Raw genomic sequence first — 20,115 nt, forward strand, 5'->3', positions numbered from 1 at the left:
GTGATACATTTTTCAAGAGTAACTAGAGTTGATAACCAGCTGGGTACGATCAGGCAAGGCTGGCTCCCTGACCTACTCACAGTCACCCTCTCAACGATGCGTTCCCCGGCCATGCTGTTTAAAGATGGATACCTCTCCCTCACACTGTACATTCCCTATCTCCCATTCTACTTTACTTTTCTTCATACCACTGACCTCCATCTAATGTATTATTTACTTTACATATCATTTTTGTTTACTGCTTGTTTCCCTTATTAGAAAACAAGTTTATGGAGGGAGGGATGTTTTGTTTTGTTCACAGCTACATATTAAGCACATTCAACAGTGCTTGCCACATAGTAGGTGTGCACTTATCCCATTATTGCTTACCACCCATTACTGGATTTGCTCATTCACTTGTTTGTCAGCTTCATGAAGTCAGAAACTATATTCTTGTTCATCATTATATTCTTAAAGACTAATACAGTACAAAGTATATAACATGATTTCAATACACAGTATTTATTTATTTTTAAATTTACATACTGGAGCAGAAGAGGTATACTTTGAGCCTGGAAAATCTTTTCATGCCAGAATCTAAGTAAGTGCTCAAAAATATGATGAGGGAATATTATATGTATTCAGGAGCCATCTTAAAGGGGTTCCCACTGGTCAAGTCTAAAATAATTTGAATACCAAAATAAGTAAGAAGAATGAGGAATTATAAATTATTGGAAAAAATAAGGACAAATGAAACTATACCTAAAATATATAGATATGTACACATAGACACACATACACAGGGGAGAAGGGAGATCTGTTTCCAAGCACAAGGCCTAGTGCCTGTTGAGAAATGTGGAGGAAAGGTTGGAATTGAAAAATCGTCATTTTGTAACCATCACTGTAAAGAGCGGGTCACATAAGAATCATCAGGGATGCTAAACCTAGGGAGACATGTTAATGAAGAGTAGTGTCTGCACGGTCATAAAGTGTCTCCCCACAGACTGCCTACTAGCTGCAAGAGAGGAAAAAAAAAAAGTGATGATACCACAGAGAATCTGGCAACAGTTTCACCAATTGATCAAAATTATCATCACCTGTGAGGACAGATATCTGAGAAGGACAAAACGTCACCCAGGCAGTATTTTGCCTGAGAATACATAACAGCAATTGATCATAAGATCAAAGACAAAATAGGGAACATTCTTTCGGGAAAAAAAGGTGGAAGAATGGTATTTTTTTTAAAGATGGCAAAGTTACAAAAGGCAAAGAAAGGCTCTGGAATTATTCCACATTCAAGAAACCTATAAATACAGGACAACTAAATGCAATACTTAACTCGAGACTGGATCATGTACTGCAGGGGAAAAGAAAATGCAATAAAGGACATTATTAGATCAACTAACAAAATTGGAATATGCATGGCAAATTAGATAAAAGTACTACATCAATGTCAATTTATGAAATCAATCACTGCTATGAGTAGTAAGGGAATACCTCTATTCTTAGAAATGCACACCAAAGTATTTAGGAGACAGAGCCATGATATATGCATGTCTTCTAAAAAGGTTCCCTCAGAAGAGCAAGAGAAATGGTAAAAATCTGAATAAGTATGACAAATTATTAGTCCTCTCTTAAGTTCTTTAAATTACATTATGATGGTTGAAAGTAAAAAATCCTAACGTTGTCTGATGGAGTTTTCAGTGCATATATATGACTGTGATTCACATGAAAACTACAACATGAAGCAGGGAGGGAAAGGATCTCTATGGTTATAAGGTTTCCAGACTGTACTTGCAGGGGTAAAGTCTTAAATCTAAGTAGGCTGTTAAAAGTTATGTTATATATGTTGCAAGCCCTCTAGCAGCCAATATAAAAAATAATACAAACAGATATGGCCAAGAAGCCAGTAAATAAATTAAAATGGAATACTAAAAAGTATTGAAGTAATCCAAAAGAAAGCAGGAAATAGGAACGGAAGAATAAAAGAACAGAGGACACACAGAAAACAAAGAAGAAAATAAAAAAATAGTTGCATTAACACACAGCTACGTAATCATATATTTTCAAGGAAACACTGGAGATGCAGTGTTAAAACCTATTGTGATAGCTATTACAAATACTTTTTAATGTCTGAGAGAACAAATTACTCTCCAAAGGATGTAGGCCTATAAACAACAGCAGTTACTTCATTAGATCTTACAAGCCAAAGTGACATGATATTTTAATCTCCATCAAACAAGAGTGCAAAATATAAGCTCTTAATCATGTGATGAGGGAGTGAGCCAAGAAAAAAAAATCTTAAAAACTACAATGGTCAAAGTTTAAACACACACGCTAGAGATACTCAGAGACGAGGAGAGAGAGAGAGAGAATGTTTGTTATATAAATTTTTAAAAAAGCACTTTACTTAAAAGCACTCTGAGTTACAATTCCTTCACTCCCCTTTACATCTCCATAAAAGGAACTCTATTACAGCACATACAGTTTTCCATTATATAAAGAAAATGTGTGTATGTGTTGGCTCTACAACTATAAGAGTGATTGTAATTTATTTATGTTTCCCAAGCATAGTCCAAACTTCACTAAATGTAAAACAGATGTTATGGATTTCTTTCACAAAGTGTTGGCAACAACACATTTCAATTTCAACTAGAATAGTCAGAACAGTAAAATAACTCCAAATGTCTCTTTCTCAAAGATGAAGCAAAACACGAAAAGAAATTTAAAATAAAAATTCTACACTTCTATTTTAAAAATAAATTCCTAGGATATTAGGTCTAAAATCAGGTGCATATCAGACGTTAATTCACTAAAATATTATCAATCACTCTCATACACTGCTGGTAGGAATGCAAAATGGTATGGTTGTTCTGGTAAAGAGTTTGGCAGTTTATTATAAATTTAAACATCTTCTTATCATATGACGCAGCAATCCCACTTCTGGTTACTTACCCTAGAGAAAAGAAAACTTGCATTCATAAAATCCTCTAATGAATGTTTATAGCAGCTCTATTCATAATCACCAAAACCTGGAAATAACCTGAATGTCCTCTAACAGGTGAATGGATAAACAAGCTAGTGTCCACAGTGGAACACAACTCAGAAATGAAAATATGGATGGATTTCAAAGGCATTATGCCAAGTAAGGAAGCTGGTCTCAAAAGGTTACACACTGTGTGATTTCATTTACTCAACATTTGGTAAAATGCGACACTCTAGTGATAAAGATAGAGCAGATTAACCAGGGGGTAAGAGTGGGGGAGGGTGTGACCATAAAGGGAGAGTGTGACGGATTTTCTGTGTTGCTGGAACTGTTTGATTCCTGATGGTGGTGGTAAGTACACAGAAACCATCCAATCTGAGTAACACAGAAAGAAAAGGTTGGGGCTGGCCCCATGGCCAAGTGGTTAAGTTCAGGAGTTCCACTCTGGCGGCCCAGGGTTTTGCTGGTTTGGATCCTGGCCGCGGACCTAGTACTGCTCATCAGGCCATGCTGAGGCAGCATCCCACAGAGCAGAGCCAGAAGGACCCACAACTAGGATATACAACTATTTGCTGAGGGGCTTTGGGGAGAAGAAGAAGAAAAACCAAAAACAGAAAGAAAAGTTTAGAAAAGATGAATAGAGCCTCAGGGACCCATCAGACAACACTAAAAGGTTTTACATTCATGCCATCAGAAACCCAAGAGCAGAGGAGAAAAAGTGCTGAGCAAAAAACATATTTGAAGAAATAATGGCTGAAAATTTCCCAAATTTGGTAAAAAGACATAAGCTTACAACCCCAGAGAGGATAAACAAAAAAATCCATGGCTAAAAACATCATAATCAAACTATCAATAATTAAAGAAAAAGAAAATATCCTGAAACCTGTTAGAGAAAAACAGATACATTTCCTATAGGGGAAGCAGGATTCAAAGACAGTGGATTTCTCCACAGACACCACAGAGGCCAGAGAGAAGTGAAATGACATTTTTAAAGTACGGAAAGAAAAGAACTGTCAACCCAGAACTTAATATCCAGTGAAAATATCCTTCAGGAGCAAAGACATAGCAATGACATTCTCAGATGAAAGAAAACGAAAAGGATTTGTCCAAGTGAACCTACTCAAGAAGACATGCTAAAGAAAGTTCTTCAGAGGAAAAGGAAATGATACCAGAGGGAAACTTGGAATATCAGGAATGAAGAGTAAAATTAGTAAAAATCTACATAAATGTATGAGATTATTCTTCTTAAGTTCCTTCAAATACATAAAAAGGAAGAAAGTAAGAATTATAACATTATCCGATGAGGGTTTCAATGTAGGTAGAAACAATACACATCAAAACTGTAACATGAGGACATGAGAGTAAAGGAATCTATTTAGTAAAAGGTTCTATATGCCATTTAAAGTGGCAAAATATTAATTCTAGGTAGACTGTGATCCCTAGAACAACCAGTAATATGTATAATTATAATACACGTATTTACATAACATGTAAGAGATATAGAAGAAAATCAAATTAAAATGGAATATTAAAAAATATTCAAATAATCCAGAAAAGGCATGAAGGAGAAAATATAAGAACAAAACAGAGAAAGAACAGAAATAACTACAAAGTGGGCAGACTTCAATCCAAACATATCAACAATTACATTAAATGTAAATGAATCATAGATCTAAATGTAAAAAGTAAAATTATAAAAATTTATAAAAAATTTGAGGACAGTTTTCATGACCTGAGGTTAGGCAAACAGTTCTCAGGCATCATACCAAAAACATGAGCTAAATATATACATAAAAGAAAGATAAACTGTCTTCTTGAAATAAAAAATTTTGCTCTTTCAAAGACACCGTTAAGAAAATGAAAAGACAAGCTACAGAATGGGAGAAAATATCTGGAAATCACACTTATGACAAAGGCCTTGGATACAGAATATATAAAGAACTCTCAAAACAACAGTAAGGAAACAATCCGATGAAGCAATGAATAAAAGAGTTGAACACAAACTTCAGCAAAGAGGATAAACAGATGGCAATCAAGCCAGCACCCAGCAACAAGCATCAACATCTGCTGCTGGGGAGTCAAGTGCATGGAGAAAGACAGCCCCTGGAGGTGCAGACCTGGAGGAACGCCTGAGAGCTGAGGGCGGAGCTGGAACACTGAGGAAACCAGCCAGCTCCCAAAACTCCACCTAAGCATGAGGAAGAACTGAACTTGAATTTGAATCCATTGCTGCAAGAAGCTGAAGCCTGTGGTGTCTAAGGTAATAAAAGCCACGAAAACCCCAAATCCAGCTCAACAGTTAAGTACCTTGAATTAACTCTCATGCTAACACTGATAAAAGAAATGTGCCCATTTCTGGGCATAAATACTCTTCACTTCAGTCTCTACTGTTTTTCCACAATGTCTATCATTCAATAAAAAGTTATGAGACAAAAACTCAAGAAAAAAAAGATCTGTTGTAAACTAATCAGCAGAATCAGACTCAAAGATGATTCAGGTCTTGGTACTATTGGGCAGGGACTTTAAAATAACTAAGATTAAAAGTCATAAACACAGAAACAAGTACAGTGGTTGCTAGGGGCTGCAGCGAGAGAGAAATGGGGAGTTGTTTAATGGGTAGAGTTTCAGTTTTACAAGATGAAAAGAGTTATGGAGATGGGTGGTGGTGATGGCAGTACAACAATATGTACACTTAAAACTGTATACTTAAAAATGGTTAAGAAGGTAAATTTTATGTTGTATATATTTTATTTACCACAACAAAAAAAACTGGGTGAACAAAAGATCTAGTACAAAGGAGTATGAAATAGTCTTGTATCCTGAAAGTGGTGGTGGTGGTTTCATGAAGCTACACAGGTGATAACATTGCATAGAACACGCATACACACACAAGTGCTTGTAAAACTAGGAAAATCTGAAAATGCCCTTTGGTTTTCACTAATGTCAATTTTCTAGTTTTGATAGTATAATTATGCAAGATGTTACCACTGTCAGAGGCTAGATGAAGGGTGTATGGAAACTTCTTGTATATTGTTTTTTTTGCTGCTTCTTGTGAATCTATAATTTTTCAAAATTAAAAGTTAAAAAATGTGTGTGTGTAGGAATTGATGTACTAAGATTGGCAAAATATTGATAATTGTTGAAGGTGCCTAATGGGCAGTTGTAGGTTAATTATACTATTATTTTTTTGCATATTTGAAATTTTTCATAATAAAACAATAAAGAAAAAATATACGTTAAAAGATCTAGTGGAAAAGCTGGACAACATGGATGAACAAATGGGCAGCATTTGAACAATTTCATCAGAGAGAGAAATTAAGAATCAAATGAAAATGCTGGAAATAAAAAACATTACATTAGAGATGAAGAATTCCTCCAACGGGCTCATTGGCAAATTGGACTTCAGCTGAGGAAATGATCTGTGACCTTGAAGATAGGGTAATAGAAATTATCCAAACTGAAATGCAAAGAAAAAAAAAGTGAAAGAAATAGAACAGAGCATCCCAATGTGGAGAAAATATATCCAATGTTCTAACATACGTGTAATTAGAGCTGCAGAAGAACAGAGAACAGGACAGAAGAAGTATTTGAAAAGATATGGTTGGGAATTTTCACACAAATGCACCCTAGAAATAGCACAGTCAAATTGTGGAAAAACAGAACAAAGAGAAATGTTTGAAGGCAGCCCAAAACACACACACCCACACCCACACACACAAAATAACAATGATAGAAGACTTCTTTTCACAACCCATGCAATCCAGAAGACACTTTAAAGATATCTTCATGTCAAAGAAAAACTGTCAACACAGTTGCCAATGGTCCACAACACACTCCTGGTTTTCCTCCCACTTCTCAAAGTTTCTTTTATAATTCCTTTGGAGGATCCTCTCTTCTGTTCAGCCAGCACATTTTAGAATTCCTCAAGGTTCAGTTCCAGTCCCTTTCCTATTTTCACTCTATATTCTCTCCACAATCTCATTCCTGCTCAAGGCTGTAACTTTCACTCCCTGGCAGATAACTCCAGTGTTGTATCTCCTACCTACACCCCTCCTGAGCTGCCTACTTCATATTTTCAGTTCAGTGTTTCACAGGCACTCAAATTCAACATGTCCAAACTGAACTCACAATCTCACCTGAGACGGCCCTCTTTCAACTTTCCCTATTTCAACAAACGCAATCATCATCTTCAAGGAGTCATCCCCATCAGCAACTCGTGACCCCCTATTCAACTACCAACGTGGCCATTCAATTGTGCTTCCTAAACATCCCCCAAATCCATCCAGCTCTCTTTCACAACTACCATTATTCTCATCCAAACTACAAACTTTTCTTGCCTGAACTTTTTTAATACACTAGTCACTGACTCTCCTGTATCCACTATTGCACCCCTTCAATCCCTTCTCCCTGCAGCATCCAGAATAATACTTTCTAGGATGTCACACTTGTGCCTTCCTTAGGCTCTGCTTAAAACCTTTCAACAGCCTCACATTGGTCTTAGGACTGTGACCAAACTGCTTATGCCAAACCACACACGGTGTGGCCCTTACATGCACACTTTGCTAGCCTCATCTTATACCACACTCCCCTGTCCTGCCCTCCTCCAGTCACTATGGCCTCCTGTCAGTTGCTGACAGATGCCATGCTCCCTCCTAGCAGTGCCTGTGCACAAGCTATTCTGTCTAGGACCTATTTGTTAGTCCACATCCACTCGTTTTTCGGATTTCAGCTCAAGTTTCAGGAGATCGTTCCATATTCCCCCAAGAGTCAGATCCCTGATGTATGCTTCAACAGCATATGTAACTCTTCTCTGTAGCATTTAACACAAACTCTATTTTAGATTATTTTTACGATTATTTAATATCTGACTTTTCCACTAGGCTACAAATCCCATGAAGATGAAAGATTATATCTGTTTTTGCTCACATTTTCATTTTAATGCCTAGCACATAGTGAATGTATAATAAATATTTATTGAAGAAAACAACAATAGAGATGAAGAATATAGGCTTAAATATAACCCATAATAATGGTGTTACGCTTTCAGAGATGTTTTGATATTTACTTACCAAGATAAAAGAAAAGGCAAATTTAAAACTGTAGAGTGAAACTAATCCCTAAAAGAATAAATTTTTAAAATATTTTACCTGGACACAAATTCACTTAATTCTGAATATTCGGTGGGCTCCATTATTATGTTGAGGTCAGTAATAACAGAAGATAAACTCTTCTTATTCTAAAATAAAGAAAACAAAATTTATGTATCAGAGCACAGTAAACTTTTAAAGAGAAAGACAAAAATACTTTAAAAATATGCAAAATGAAATTCCACCAAGTAACAGAAAAAGATAATCAAGAAAACGTACTGAAAATATCAGTTATTTGTTAAAAGAATAAAAGTAGATCCTTGCTACATACCAAAAATCTAAATGAACTCCAATAAATGAATTACTTACTTAAATGTAAACACTGAAACTATAAACTATAAAATATTAGGAGGAAATAGAAACATTTAAATGATTACTGAGTGAGGAAGAACTTTCTACACAAACAATAATAGAAAAAAATAAGTGAATACAATTACATAAAAAACTCAAAATACCTATATAAAAAATGACTTTATAACTAAAAGAGAAACAGTAAACTGAGGAAAATTTTTACCATAAACACGACAAAGAGATATGAAACCTGAAAAGAAAAAGGCAAAAGACATGAACTACAAACTGAATCAGGAAGAAATAGAGAATCTGAATAGACCAATCAGAAGTAAAGAAATAGAAACAGTAATCAAAAACCTCCCCAAAAATAAGAGTCCAGGACCAGACAGCTTCTCTGGAGAATTCTACCAAACATTCAAAGAAGATTTAATACCTATCCTTCTCAAACTATTCCAGAAAATAAAAGAAGATGGAGCACTCCCTAATACATTCTATGAAGCCAACATCACCCTGATCTCCAAACCTGACAAGGACAACACAAAGAAGGAAAACTACAGTCCAATATCACTGATGAACATAGATGCAAAAATCCTCAACAAAATTTTCGCAAACCGAATACAGCAATACATCAAAAAGATTATACACCATGATCAAGTGGGATTTATACCAGGGACACAGGGATGGTTCAACATCCGCAAGTCAATCAACATGATTCACTACATTAACAAAATGAGAAACAAAAACCACGTGATCAGGGGCTGGCCCCGTGGCCAAGTGGTTAAGTCCTCGCACTCCACTGCAGGCGGCCCAGTGTTTCGTTGGTTCGAATCCTGGGCGCGGACATGGCACTGCTCATCAAACCATGCTGAGGCAGCGTCCCACATGCCACAACTAGAAGGACCCACAAAGAAGAATATACAACTATGCACCAGGGGGCTTTGGGGAGAAGAAGGAAAAAAATAAAATCTTTAAAAAGAAAACCACATGATCATCTCAATAGATGCAGAGAAAGCATTCGACAAGATCCAACACCCATTTATGATAAAAACCCTCAATAAAATAGGTATAGAAGGAAAGTACCTCAACATAATAAAGGTCATATATGACAAACCCACAGCCAACATCATACTCAACGGACAAAAACTGAAACCCATCCCTCTCAGAACAGGAACAAGACAAGGGTGCCCACTTTCACCACTCTTATTCAACATAGTACTGGAGGTGTTGGCCAGAGCAATTCGGCAGGAAAAAGAAATAAAAGGAATCCAAACAGGCAATGAAGAAGTAAAACTCTCGCTGTTTGCAGACAACATGATCTTATATATAGAAAAGCCCAAAGAATCCATAGGAAAACTATTAGAAACAATCAACAGCTAAAGCAAAGTTGCAGGGTATAAAATCAACATACATAAATCAGTAGCATCTCTAAACACTAACAATGAACTAACAGAAAAAGAACTCAAGAACTCAATCCCATTCACAATCGCAACAAAAAGAATAAAATACCTTGGGATAAATTTAACCAAGGAAGTGAAAGATCTATACAATGAAAACTACAAGACTTTCTTGAAAGAAATTGATGACGACATAAAGAGATGGAAAGACATTCCATGCACATGGATTGGAAGAATAAACATAGTTAAAATGTCCATTCTACCTAAAGCAATCTACAGATTCAATGCTATCCCAATCAGAATCCCAATGACATTCTTTACAGAAATTGAGCAAAGAATCCTAAAATTCATATGGGGCAACAAAAGACCCCAAATTGCTAAAGCAATCCTGAGAAAGAAGAACATAGCTGGAGGTATCACAATCCCTGACTTCAAAACATACTACAAAGCTACAGTAATCAAAACAGCATGGTACTGGTACAAAAACAGGTGCACAGATCAATGGAACAGAATTGAAAACCCAGAAATAAAACCACACATATATGGACAGCTAATCTTCGACAAAGGAGCTGAGGGCCTACAATGGAGAAAAGAAAGTCCCTTCAACAAATGGTGCTGGGAAAACTGGACACCCACATGTAAAAGAATGAAAATCGACCATTCTTTTTCACCATTCACAAAAATAAACTCAAAATGGATCAAAGACCTAAAGATTAGGCCTGAAACAATATGTCTTCTAGAAGAGAATATAGGCAGTACACTCTTCGACATCAGCTTCAAAAGAATCTTTTCGGACACCATAACCCCTCAGACGAGGGAAACAATAGAAAGAATAAATAAATGGGACTTCATCAGACTAAAGAGCTTCTTCAAGGCAAGGGAAAACAGGATTGAAACAGAAAAACAGCCCACTAACTGGGAAACAATATTTACAAGTTATTTATCCGACAAAGGGTTAATCTCCATAATATATAAAGAACTCACACAGCTCAACAACAAAAAAATCAAACAACCTGATCACAAAATGGGCAGGAGACATGAACAGACATTTCTCCAAAGAAGATATACAGATGGCCAATAGACACATGAAAAGATGCTCATCATCACTAATCATCAGGGAAATGCAAATCAAAACTACACTAAGATATCACCTTACACCTGTTAGAATGGCAAAAATATCCAAAACCAAGAGTGACAAATGTTGGAGAGGCTGTGGAGAAAAGGGAACCCTCATACACTGTTGGTGGGAATGCAAATTGGTGCAGCCACTATGAAAAACAGTATGGAGATTCCTGAAAAAGTTAAAAATAGAAATACCTTGTGACCCAGCCATCCCACTACTGAGTATCTATCCTAAGAACCTGAAATCAGCAATTCCAAAAGTCCCATGCATCCCTATGTTTATCGCAGCATTATTCACAATAGCCAAGTCATGGAACCAACCTAAGTGCCCAGCAACTGATGATTGGATAAAGAAGAGATGGTATATATATACAATGGAATACTACTCAGCCATAAAAAAGGACAAAGTCATCCCATTCACAACAACATGGATAGACCTTGAGGGTATTATGTTGAGTGAAATAAGCCAGACAGAGAAAGACGAACTCTCTATGACTCCACTCATAGGTGGTAGTTAACATATAGACAAAGAGAACTGATCGGTGGTTACCAGGGGAAAGGGCACTAGGGGTGAAGTGGTGTACCTACAACATGACTAATAATGATGTACAACTGTAATTTCACAAGGTTGTTAACTATCATAATCTTAATTAAAAAAAAAGACATGAACTTAAAAACTCAGAGGTAAAAGACAATGTGTATGGAAAAAAATGTTCGATCTCACTAGTAATAAGATAAATGTAAGGTTAAACAATGAGATGACATTTTAATCTAAGAAACCATTTGACAATGCCTAACTCAAAATATTCATAGTCTCTGTCTCAGCAATTTGACTTCTAAGAATTTATCCTAAAGTAATAAAAAATGAAGACAAAGACTTATGAATAAAGATATTCATTACAGTGCTACACATTACAAAAAGACAAAAACAATTCTATATTCAATAATGGGGATTGTTAAATAAACTGTTAAATATTTTGATCTGCAAATTCAGGTTTTCTCCTTTACGCTAGTAAATTTTCTTCTATGTTTGCCTATAATTTCTCTTCCACTTTTTTTTGATTCTTTTTTTTATGGAAAAATCATATATTGACTCTTCATTATCTTCCACATCTCTTTTCCTTCAAACGCGCTAACAAGCAATTTCTCTCAAGCCTATCCTCCTAGTCTACTATTGGCTGCATCTAGTGTAGTTTTCAGCATTATAATCATTTTATTCTTCCTTCATTTCTCTCAGGTCTCTCCTTTTCTTATTCAATTTTCTTTAAATGCTTTCGAGAGTCAGAGCAGTTTTTATATAGCACGTTCTTGTATTTCCTGGATTAATTCTTCCAAAGTAAATTTATCTCCATTTTCTTACTAATTTCTTTCATGGCAGTACTTTGACATAGGCCCTAAATGATGATGAAAGCACTCTGCACTCTCCTTGTGCTTTTAACTCCATGGGTGGTATTTTTTTAAGAGGTACATCTAGCAGTTTTTGCTATTTCCTAAGGACAGAGTGAGTGGATACTTCTTGACTCTTCCCCATTTGTCTGGGCACCATCTGACTTGTCTCTTTGTATCTTGAGCTGCTGGAGAAATGGATATTGATGGTATGTAATCTTTGTTTAGTTTTTCAGCTACTCGAGGATATAGCGGCAATTGTCAGGAGCAGCTGCAGTTTAAGTAGGCTGTCTGTAGGCATCTATCACCATATCTAATCAGAAACAGAAATTACAGAAGCACTCTTACAACTCAATAATAAAAAGACAACCCAATTGAAAAGCAGGCAAAGGATCTCAACAAACGTTTCTTTAGATGATATACAAGATGCTTAACGTCATTAGTTATCACCTGGTAGTTCCATTTGACCCAGTAATTCTACTCCTAGATATAAACCCAAGAAAAATGTACATGAATGTTTATAGCCACATTATTCATAACAGTCAAAATGTGAAAACAACACAAATGCCCATCAACTGAAGAATGAATGAACAAAATGTGATATATCCACACAACAGAATATTTTTCAGTCAAAATATATATATATATATGAAGTAATAAGACACACTATAACATGAATGAACCTTGAAAACATTATGCTAAGTCAAAGAAGCCAGTCCAAAAGACCACATATTATATGATTCTATTTACAGAAAATGTCCAGAATAGGTAAATCCATACAGACAGAAGACAGATTAGCTCTTGCTTAGGTCTGGGCAGAAGGAAGGAGACTGAGAGGTGATAAAGAAGATGGGCTTTCTTTTTGAGGTGATAAAAACGTCCTAAGTTGATGTGGTAATCATTGCACAACTCTGTGAATTTACCAAAAACTAATGAACGTATACTTTAAATGGATAAATTACATGGTATCTGAGTTATATCTCAATACAGCTGCTACAAAAGAAAAAAAAATCTCAGAGGCACCTCTTGTCTTTTGTTCTAGTATGTGTGGGTGTGTTTGATTTTGGACTTACAGGCATTAGGATAGGTAAATAATCCCGTCAGCATAAAGCCTATAATTTACTGGCCCCTCTATTTTTTTTCTTTTTGGTGGGTTGTGGATTCAGTTTAGCCACTGGAAAGTTGACTTCAAGATACGGTTTGCCCATCTCTCTCCTCCCTGTCATACTGCTAACCAGGTCAATCCTCCCCAGTCGGTAAACAAGGGGAAGGACCTTATAAACAATCTGACGTCAAAGCCCCTGCCTGAGTCTCAGCAGCACATTCCTCGCTACCCCAGTCCATTTAAGATTGCAGTTCTCATTCTTTTCTACAACTTAAGGATTGTGGGTAGAGACATTCAGGATAACGGTCCAGTTAACTTTGCAAAATTTATATACTGCTCCTGAAGCAATCTGTATCAGACTTCAGTCTTTTCTTTCATTTAGGTTCAAATGTCATCATATCAAGTACACTTTCTTTGGAGTCTGTGATATGGGATTATATTCTTTTTAATTAAAACATTTCCCTCTTTTTGTCTAATTTTCTTCTTTCACTGGTTTCAGAGAGAGAAGTTATGAAAACATACTTAATCTGCCCTTTCTCCACAAACTCCCACCCATCTGATTTATTATGCTGCATGGACTGTGAATGCTGACACATGTTAATTCTGAAGTCCTTGCAACTCCTCAGAAACAGCGCTAACAACAGACAGTAAATCCTGGAACATACTTGTATGTTCCAACCACTTCTGAAAACAATAGCTATGCCAACGTGGGTAATCATTCAAATGCCCTGGGTACATTTCCCTATAAATAAGGGGGCTGAACTAGATAATCTATAAGGTCACTTTGGGTTCCAATATTCTATTCATATGATTTTAGGGCATTTTTCTAACATTGTATTACTATGATTTTATTATAACAATATTCTATAAGTAAGACAGTTTCATTATTTACGTTCCTTTTTAATATTCTGATAGCTTAACATCTCCCTCTAGTGGAAATTTTGTTTAAAAAAACATTTTAGAACACACAAGCTTGCTATGTCTTCACCATTGTTTTTTTTCCTCAAATATAAAATTCTTAAATATAAAAATCTGCTCAACATCATAAAATGGTAAAGCCATTGTAGAAGGCAATTTGGTATTATCAATCAGAATTTACATACACATCTCCTCGACTTCGCAGTTCCACAGAGATAGATTTCTACAGGGGTACTTACACAAGTAGGCCTAGAATACATGAGGATTTACCATGAAATAACACAAACGTAAAAACAATTCTCATCACCCCATTACATCAGAATTCTAAGTAACAACAACAAAATGAGACAGTCCTTTGTTCTCTTCTCCAAGAAAGTCTCTGAGTCCCATATGACTTATCCCTAAAATCTTGCTCATTTGAGGGGCTGGCCCCGTGGCTGAGTGGTTAAGTTCGCGCGCTCCGCTGCAGGCTGCCCAGTGTTTCGTTGGTTCGAATCCTGGGCGCGGACATGGCACTGCTCATCAAGCCACGCTGAGGCAGCGTCCCACATACCACAACTAGAAGGACCCACAACGAAGAATATACAACCATGTACTGGAGGGGCTTTGGGGAGAAAAAGGAAAAAATAAAATCTTTAAAAAAAAAAAAAAATCTTGCTCATTTGGGAGTTTTTGTGATAGCTTTTAACATCTTGCTTACCAGTCTGGTTCTCAAAAAGAATCATAAAATTGGAAATGTGCAGAGAAAGCAAGCATTCTTAACATAGGGAGAGCATACTCTTTCTGTAGCAAATTAAGTAAAATCAAGCAATTTAAAAACACCTACATACTTTGGGGGTCGGCCCCATGGCTGAGTGGTCAAGTTCGTGTGCTCCACTTCGGCAGCCCAGGGTTTTGCCAGTTCAGATCCTGGGCGCAGACATGGCACCGCTCATCACGCCATGCTGAGGCAGTGTGCCACACAGCACAACCAGAGGCACTCACAGCTAGAGTATACAACTATGTGTTGGGGGGCTTTGGGGAGAAGAAGGAAAAAACACCCAAAAACACCTACATACTTCGAAATGTGAACAACAACTTACATCTCTTTATTGGCAATTACTGTGTTCTATGTCTGTAAAAGACTATCTGTAAAAGAATATCAGCTGTTCCTCTCCTTAGATTTTTTTCCTGCATCCCCTAACGCATATGGGACAGAAACTGCTGGTAGATCCCAGTATTTGTACTTCTTTCTTGCCCCAATTTTTCACTGGCCACACGGCCATGCACAACGAAGACTACATTTCCACCCTTCCTTGCGCTAACTTATTGGCCAATGGAATGTAGGTGAAAATGATGGATATTACAAGTTCGAGAAAGTGTCCTTCACGGGAAAAGGTGAGCCCTTGTTTGCCCACCCCTTCCTGATGCCTGAAATGCTAAAGTGATAATTGCACCATGATTTGGAAGCCAGGTGGGTGATGGCAGAGCCTGATGATTATGAAGTCACAATACTAGCCTTTGAACACTTACCCTACAATCTGTTTAAGCAGCTGAGAAATAAATGTCTAGTACTTTGAACCACCCTTATTTTTAAGTTTTCTGTCATGTGCAGCTCAACTAATTCTAATTCACTCAGCATGTGAGCTAACAGTATAAATTTAGGCCATTACTAAATTGTCACAAAATTTTTGATCATGCTTTGGTGGTATGGGGGTGAGAATATTAGCTTAAAATACTGTTGACAGGAAGGTGAGGTCTGGGCTGATGTCGTCACTGCCTGGTAGGAGGCAGGGAGCATGGCCACTGCTGCAAGGGTAGCAGGGCCTGTGTGGCAGGGCCCACATGGTTCTGGTCCTGTCTGTGCAGCCTCAGGGTGGACAGCAACGACCAGGAGGCCAAGCCACGGTGGGAGCTATAGGGGCCCAGTGCCAGTTCACGCTAGGAATGCCTCTGGTCAGGCAGTAGTCATTCTTCAGAAGCACATCGAGTTATAACAAATTTCCCCAAACTGTGATCTGACTCGTGATAAGATGAAACTACCATTTGACGTTTTCCTTCAGATACTTAAGGTGACCCAAGTATGCATTTTAAACAAAATGAAGTTACAATACTGCAGTCTATTTCATCTCTCAAGCCACAGCCCCATTAACGAGAACTCTGATAATCTCTGGGCACAACCATCCTACAGTGTACAGCTCCACTGAGCAGCTCATTGACCCCAACTTCAGAGGACAGTCTTTCTCTTTTCAGACAGACTTGTGCATAAGCCTCCAAAGGACAAGCCTAATTTTGCCCACAGTCTAGCTTCTCTCCAGATAACCATGGAGAGACTGTGAAAAAGACATATACCTACAGCAGAAAAAGCCTTCAAGACCCCAAGGCTCCCAGGATACTCCTGAGAAGTTTCCTGGGCAATGTGTCCAGTGACAGTGCAAATGTTCTCAGACATGGGACTGGACCTGAGGCCTATGACTCCTCCAACCTTACCATGGACTGTAGTCCTGGCCCATTAATAGAAGTCAGGATGCAGGTGAATATTTGGTGTATCACCACTCTGAGTTAAGGATCACATTAGCCACAAAGAAAGAAAATGCATTTGGTCCGATTATGCAACATTCTGCAATGGGAAAACATCCAGGAGCTCCTGGGCTGCACAAAAGAGAAGCGTGGGATCCTGATACAGACTGTTAATCCAAAATGACACCAATCCATTTGGGCCCATGTTCTGTTTTAGTCTTCAGCAGATGATCTTTGAGGTCATACAGGACTATGATATTGCCTTAGTGATCATGCATGGCCCCAAGGCCTGGTGCCAACCTGGGAACAGTGTACCTTGCCTAGGGTCACCCATCACCCATGCCCCTGTGTCAGATCCTGCTCAATCAGCATTGGCAACGCCACACTGTGGATGTTCTTGGTCATCCTGACAGGACCAAGCTGGGAGCTATCATCAGATGAGGCGCCCAGACCTCCCTCAGCCCATTCCCAGCCTGCCAGTGTCAGTGGTCAACTACAGACATGGCTTGCAAAAAGTTTATAAAAAGCAAAAGCTCTAGCCCAGCTATCCGGACCCAGGCACTCTTGACTAGTTGGGGCAGCTGTCTGAGACCTAAGGAGGCAGGGTCCTGATTACCTAACATTAACTCCTGTTCCATACAAGAAGGGACAACTTGGGGCTGTTTTTGTGGCTGAGGACAAGGATGAGGAATCCTGGCACATGACTGAACACAACCAAGCAGCTTGTCAGCAAGACTTAGCACTGCAACTATCTGATGACCTGAGGTTGAGGCAGCCTGCCTGCCCTTCCCTGTTCTTCTCTACATACACTCCCTGTAGGCCCAGCTCACAAAATCAACTGATTGAGATTGCTTTCTGCTATCAAAGTATGTGCCTAGTCCCGGTCAGTTCTCAAAATTATGCCTGGATCCCACTCTTCCTGAAACCAGCCTTTGAAGGTGTCTAAGCCTTGTACTGCCCCATCCTGGCCAAATGCTGCATGTTATCATTCTGTCTGCTTCCTGATTTTATGTGAAAATCTTAGTCAAAAGTATCTTTCTCCTGTGCTGTGTCTCAGTAGTCCAGTATAACTTGCTGGCGTATCCATGAACCACCTTGGCGTCTAATCCTCCAACCCTGAGCAGTTTTCAGATGGCTGTAGTCCCAGATGACCACAATCTCATGAGAGGCCCTAAGCAAGAACACTCAACTAAGCTGCTCCCAAATTCCTGACCAATGGAAAATGGGTGAGATAATAAATGTTTTTGTTGTTTTAAGCTATTAAATTTTGAGGAAATTTGTTACGCAGCAAGAGATAACTAATAGAAAATAGACGGCTGGCATATCAACTGACTCAAAGGGCATCCAGGACTGTTCCCATGACCTGTGGCTTGCACTGGGAGCCCAGGAGCATCTTGCTCCCTGCCCTCCAACAAAGCACCTATGTCCTCAGCAACAACCCTACCATACACAATTGCTGGGTATTTACACTTAAAAAAATTTTTTGAAATGGTATCACTTTGCACAAATGTGCTACAAGGGGCCCCAGCTCATGAACTCCTCCTCAGCTCGGCCACTGCTAGAGGCCGGGGATGGAGGGGAATTTTTTATTCCATAGCAGCAGAATCTCTGTTATCACAACACACTCCTTAACTTACCTGGATTTCCAGAATCTGAAATTCAAGTTGAAATGTAATCATGTGGCAATTTCCTGATAACCTGTGTCTCTGTAGAACTTTCTTTATACCTGTAAATCAAAAAACCAAATATTTTGCTTGAAAAGTAACAATTTCCTTCAAATATCTATTGTTCAATTTTGTGTGAATATCTATAATACATGTGAGTATATGTGTGAAAGCGTATGTTAGTATTTGCAATGAAAATATCTGGAAGAACGTGCATCAAATTGATTAGCTTTGCAAAATAGCACTGAAGACAACTTATACTTTCTACTTCTCGATTATACCAAAGATTAAGGTATGAAATAGAAATATGCTAGTATAACCCTAGACAAATTTGAATCATGATAACTGTTATTTTTCATTTTTGCAACTTTATCTGCTTCTAGTTGAAGACAGTAAATTGGATCCATGTATTTACCTCTGTTATCTCTCAAAACTTTACTAAAACGATATCAGAAGGTTTCTTTTAGGTATAACATGAATGCACTTAAATGCATAAAATGCCGTATTCTTAAGTATACAGTGTGATTTTTTTTTAAGATATGTATTTCCCATGTAACCACCACAGAGATCAAGATACAGAAATTTTAAAGTACCCCATAAAGTTTCCTCATGCCTTTTCCCAGGTTATACACTACCCCCCAAGAGATAACCATTATTCTGACTTTATCACCATCTAGGTTTGCTAATGAAGGTATTTTTAGAAGGGCACAATTCTACAAGGATAAAGAGAAGAAGATGAGAGTAACCTAATTTTGGAAGCTGGAAATCAGATGGATGAGCCAGATATCACGTGGAAAAGTGAGACTGACCTGGCAGACCCAAGAATGCAGAAAGTTCGGAATCAAGCCATTCACACAACATGAGAAGGGCTTTCTAAAATTGGTAGCACCAAGAACTTCAGCAGATGGGGTGAACCTGGGACTCAAACTAGGAAGACTGAGACTCCTTCACACTAGTAAAAGTCTTGTACCTGATCTAATCTCACTCTCCATCCTCTCTGTATTCCATCTCCTCCTCTCAAGCACCTGGAGTGTCTAAATTCCATCAGTCATTTCTATATGTAATCCAAACTTCTAGTGAGGTAAGTTGCCCGAGACCCTCTGAGGGTCACTCTCTCTCCTGTCATGAGGGCTATTTCAGTGGAAAAGTCAGGAAGCATTTCCAAAAGCGATTCCTTCCTTAGGGAATGTTATTCTTGTCCCAAGTTCTCAACATCCAACTGTACAGCTGAATTGGCCTTCCCTTCCCTGTTAGTGCATCACATATCCGTGCAATAAAACCTAGGCACTGGGACCAGAAACTCTCCTTTGGCAAATGGTCCAGCTGCTGAAACATTTATCTTGGCCATAGGCCATGTTCATTAGGAGTAGAACACTGTACATGAGGCAACTCTCATGTCAGTAGCAACAACTCCTAAGAGTTGTTGTTCTTACAATCACTTATCTCTGTTACCTGAGTATTAAGTTACTTAATGACAGAGACTGTGCATTCTTTAACCTCTACCTCAGGCAGCACTTTTTTTGGTGAGTAAGATTGTCGCTGAGCTAACATCTGTGCCACTCTTCCTCTATTTCATATGTGGGATGCTGCCACAGCACAGCTTGATGACTGGTGTGTAGGTCTG

General features: G+C 38.1%; 1 protein-coding gene across 6 annotated transcripts in view; it reads right to left on the reverse strand.

The window, feature by feature from the left end:
• CENPP (centromere protein P) overlaps window positions 1-20,115 on the reverse strand; it is a 222,577-nt gene that overhangs the window by 186,532 nt on the left and 15,930 nt on the right. For 5 of the 6 annotated variants that reach the window (XR_011497543.1, XM_044756799.2, XM_044756800.2 and 2 more), the window contains exons 3-4: window positions 18,465-18,553; window positions 8,113-8,201 (exon numbers count right to left, since the gene is read on the reverse strand). The exons of the other annotated variant lie outside the window; for it this stretch is intronic. Coding sequence is in view for 4 of the 5 variants with exons in the window: in XM_044756799.2 (XP_044612734.1) it covers window positions 8,113-8,201; window positions 18,465-18,553 (178 nt within the window). In the remaining variant the exon portion in view is untranslated. The remainder of the gene's footprint in view (window positions 1-8,112; window positions 8,202-18,464; window positions 18,554-20,115) is intronic. 6 annotated transcript variants of the gene reach the window in all.

This window comes from Equus asinus, chromosome 23, assembly GCF_041296235.1.
Source record: "Equus asinus isolate D_3611 breed Donkey chromosome 23, EquAss-T2T_v2, whole genome shotgun sequence".
Lineage (NCBI taxonomy): Eukaryota > Metazoa > Chordata > Mammalia > Perissodactyla > Equidae > Equus > Equus asinus.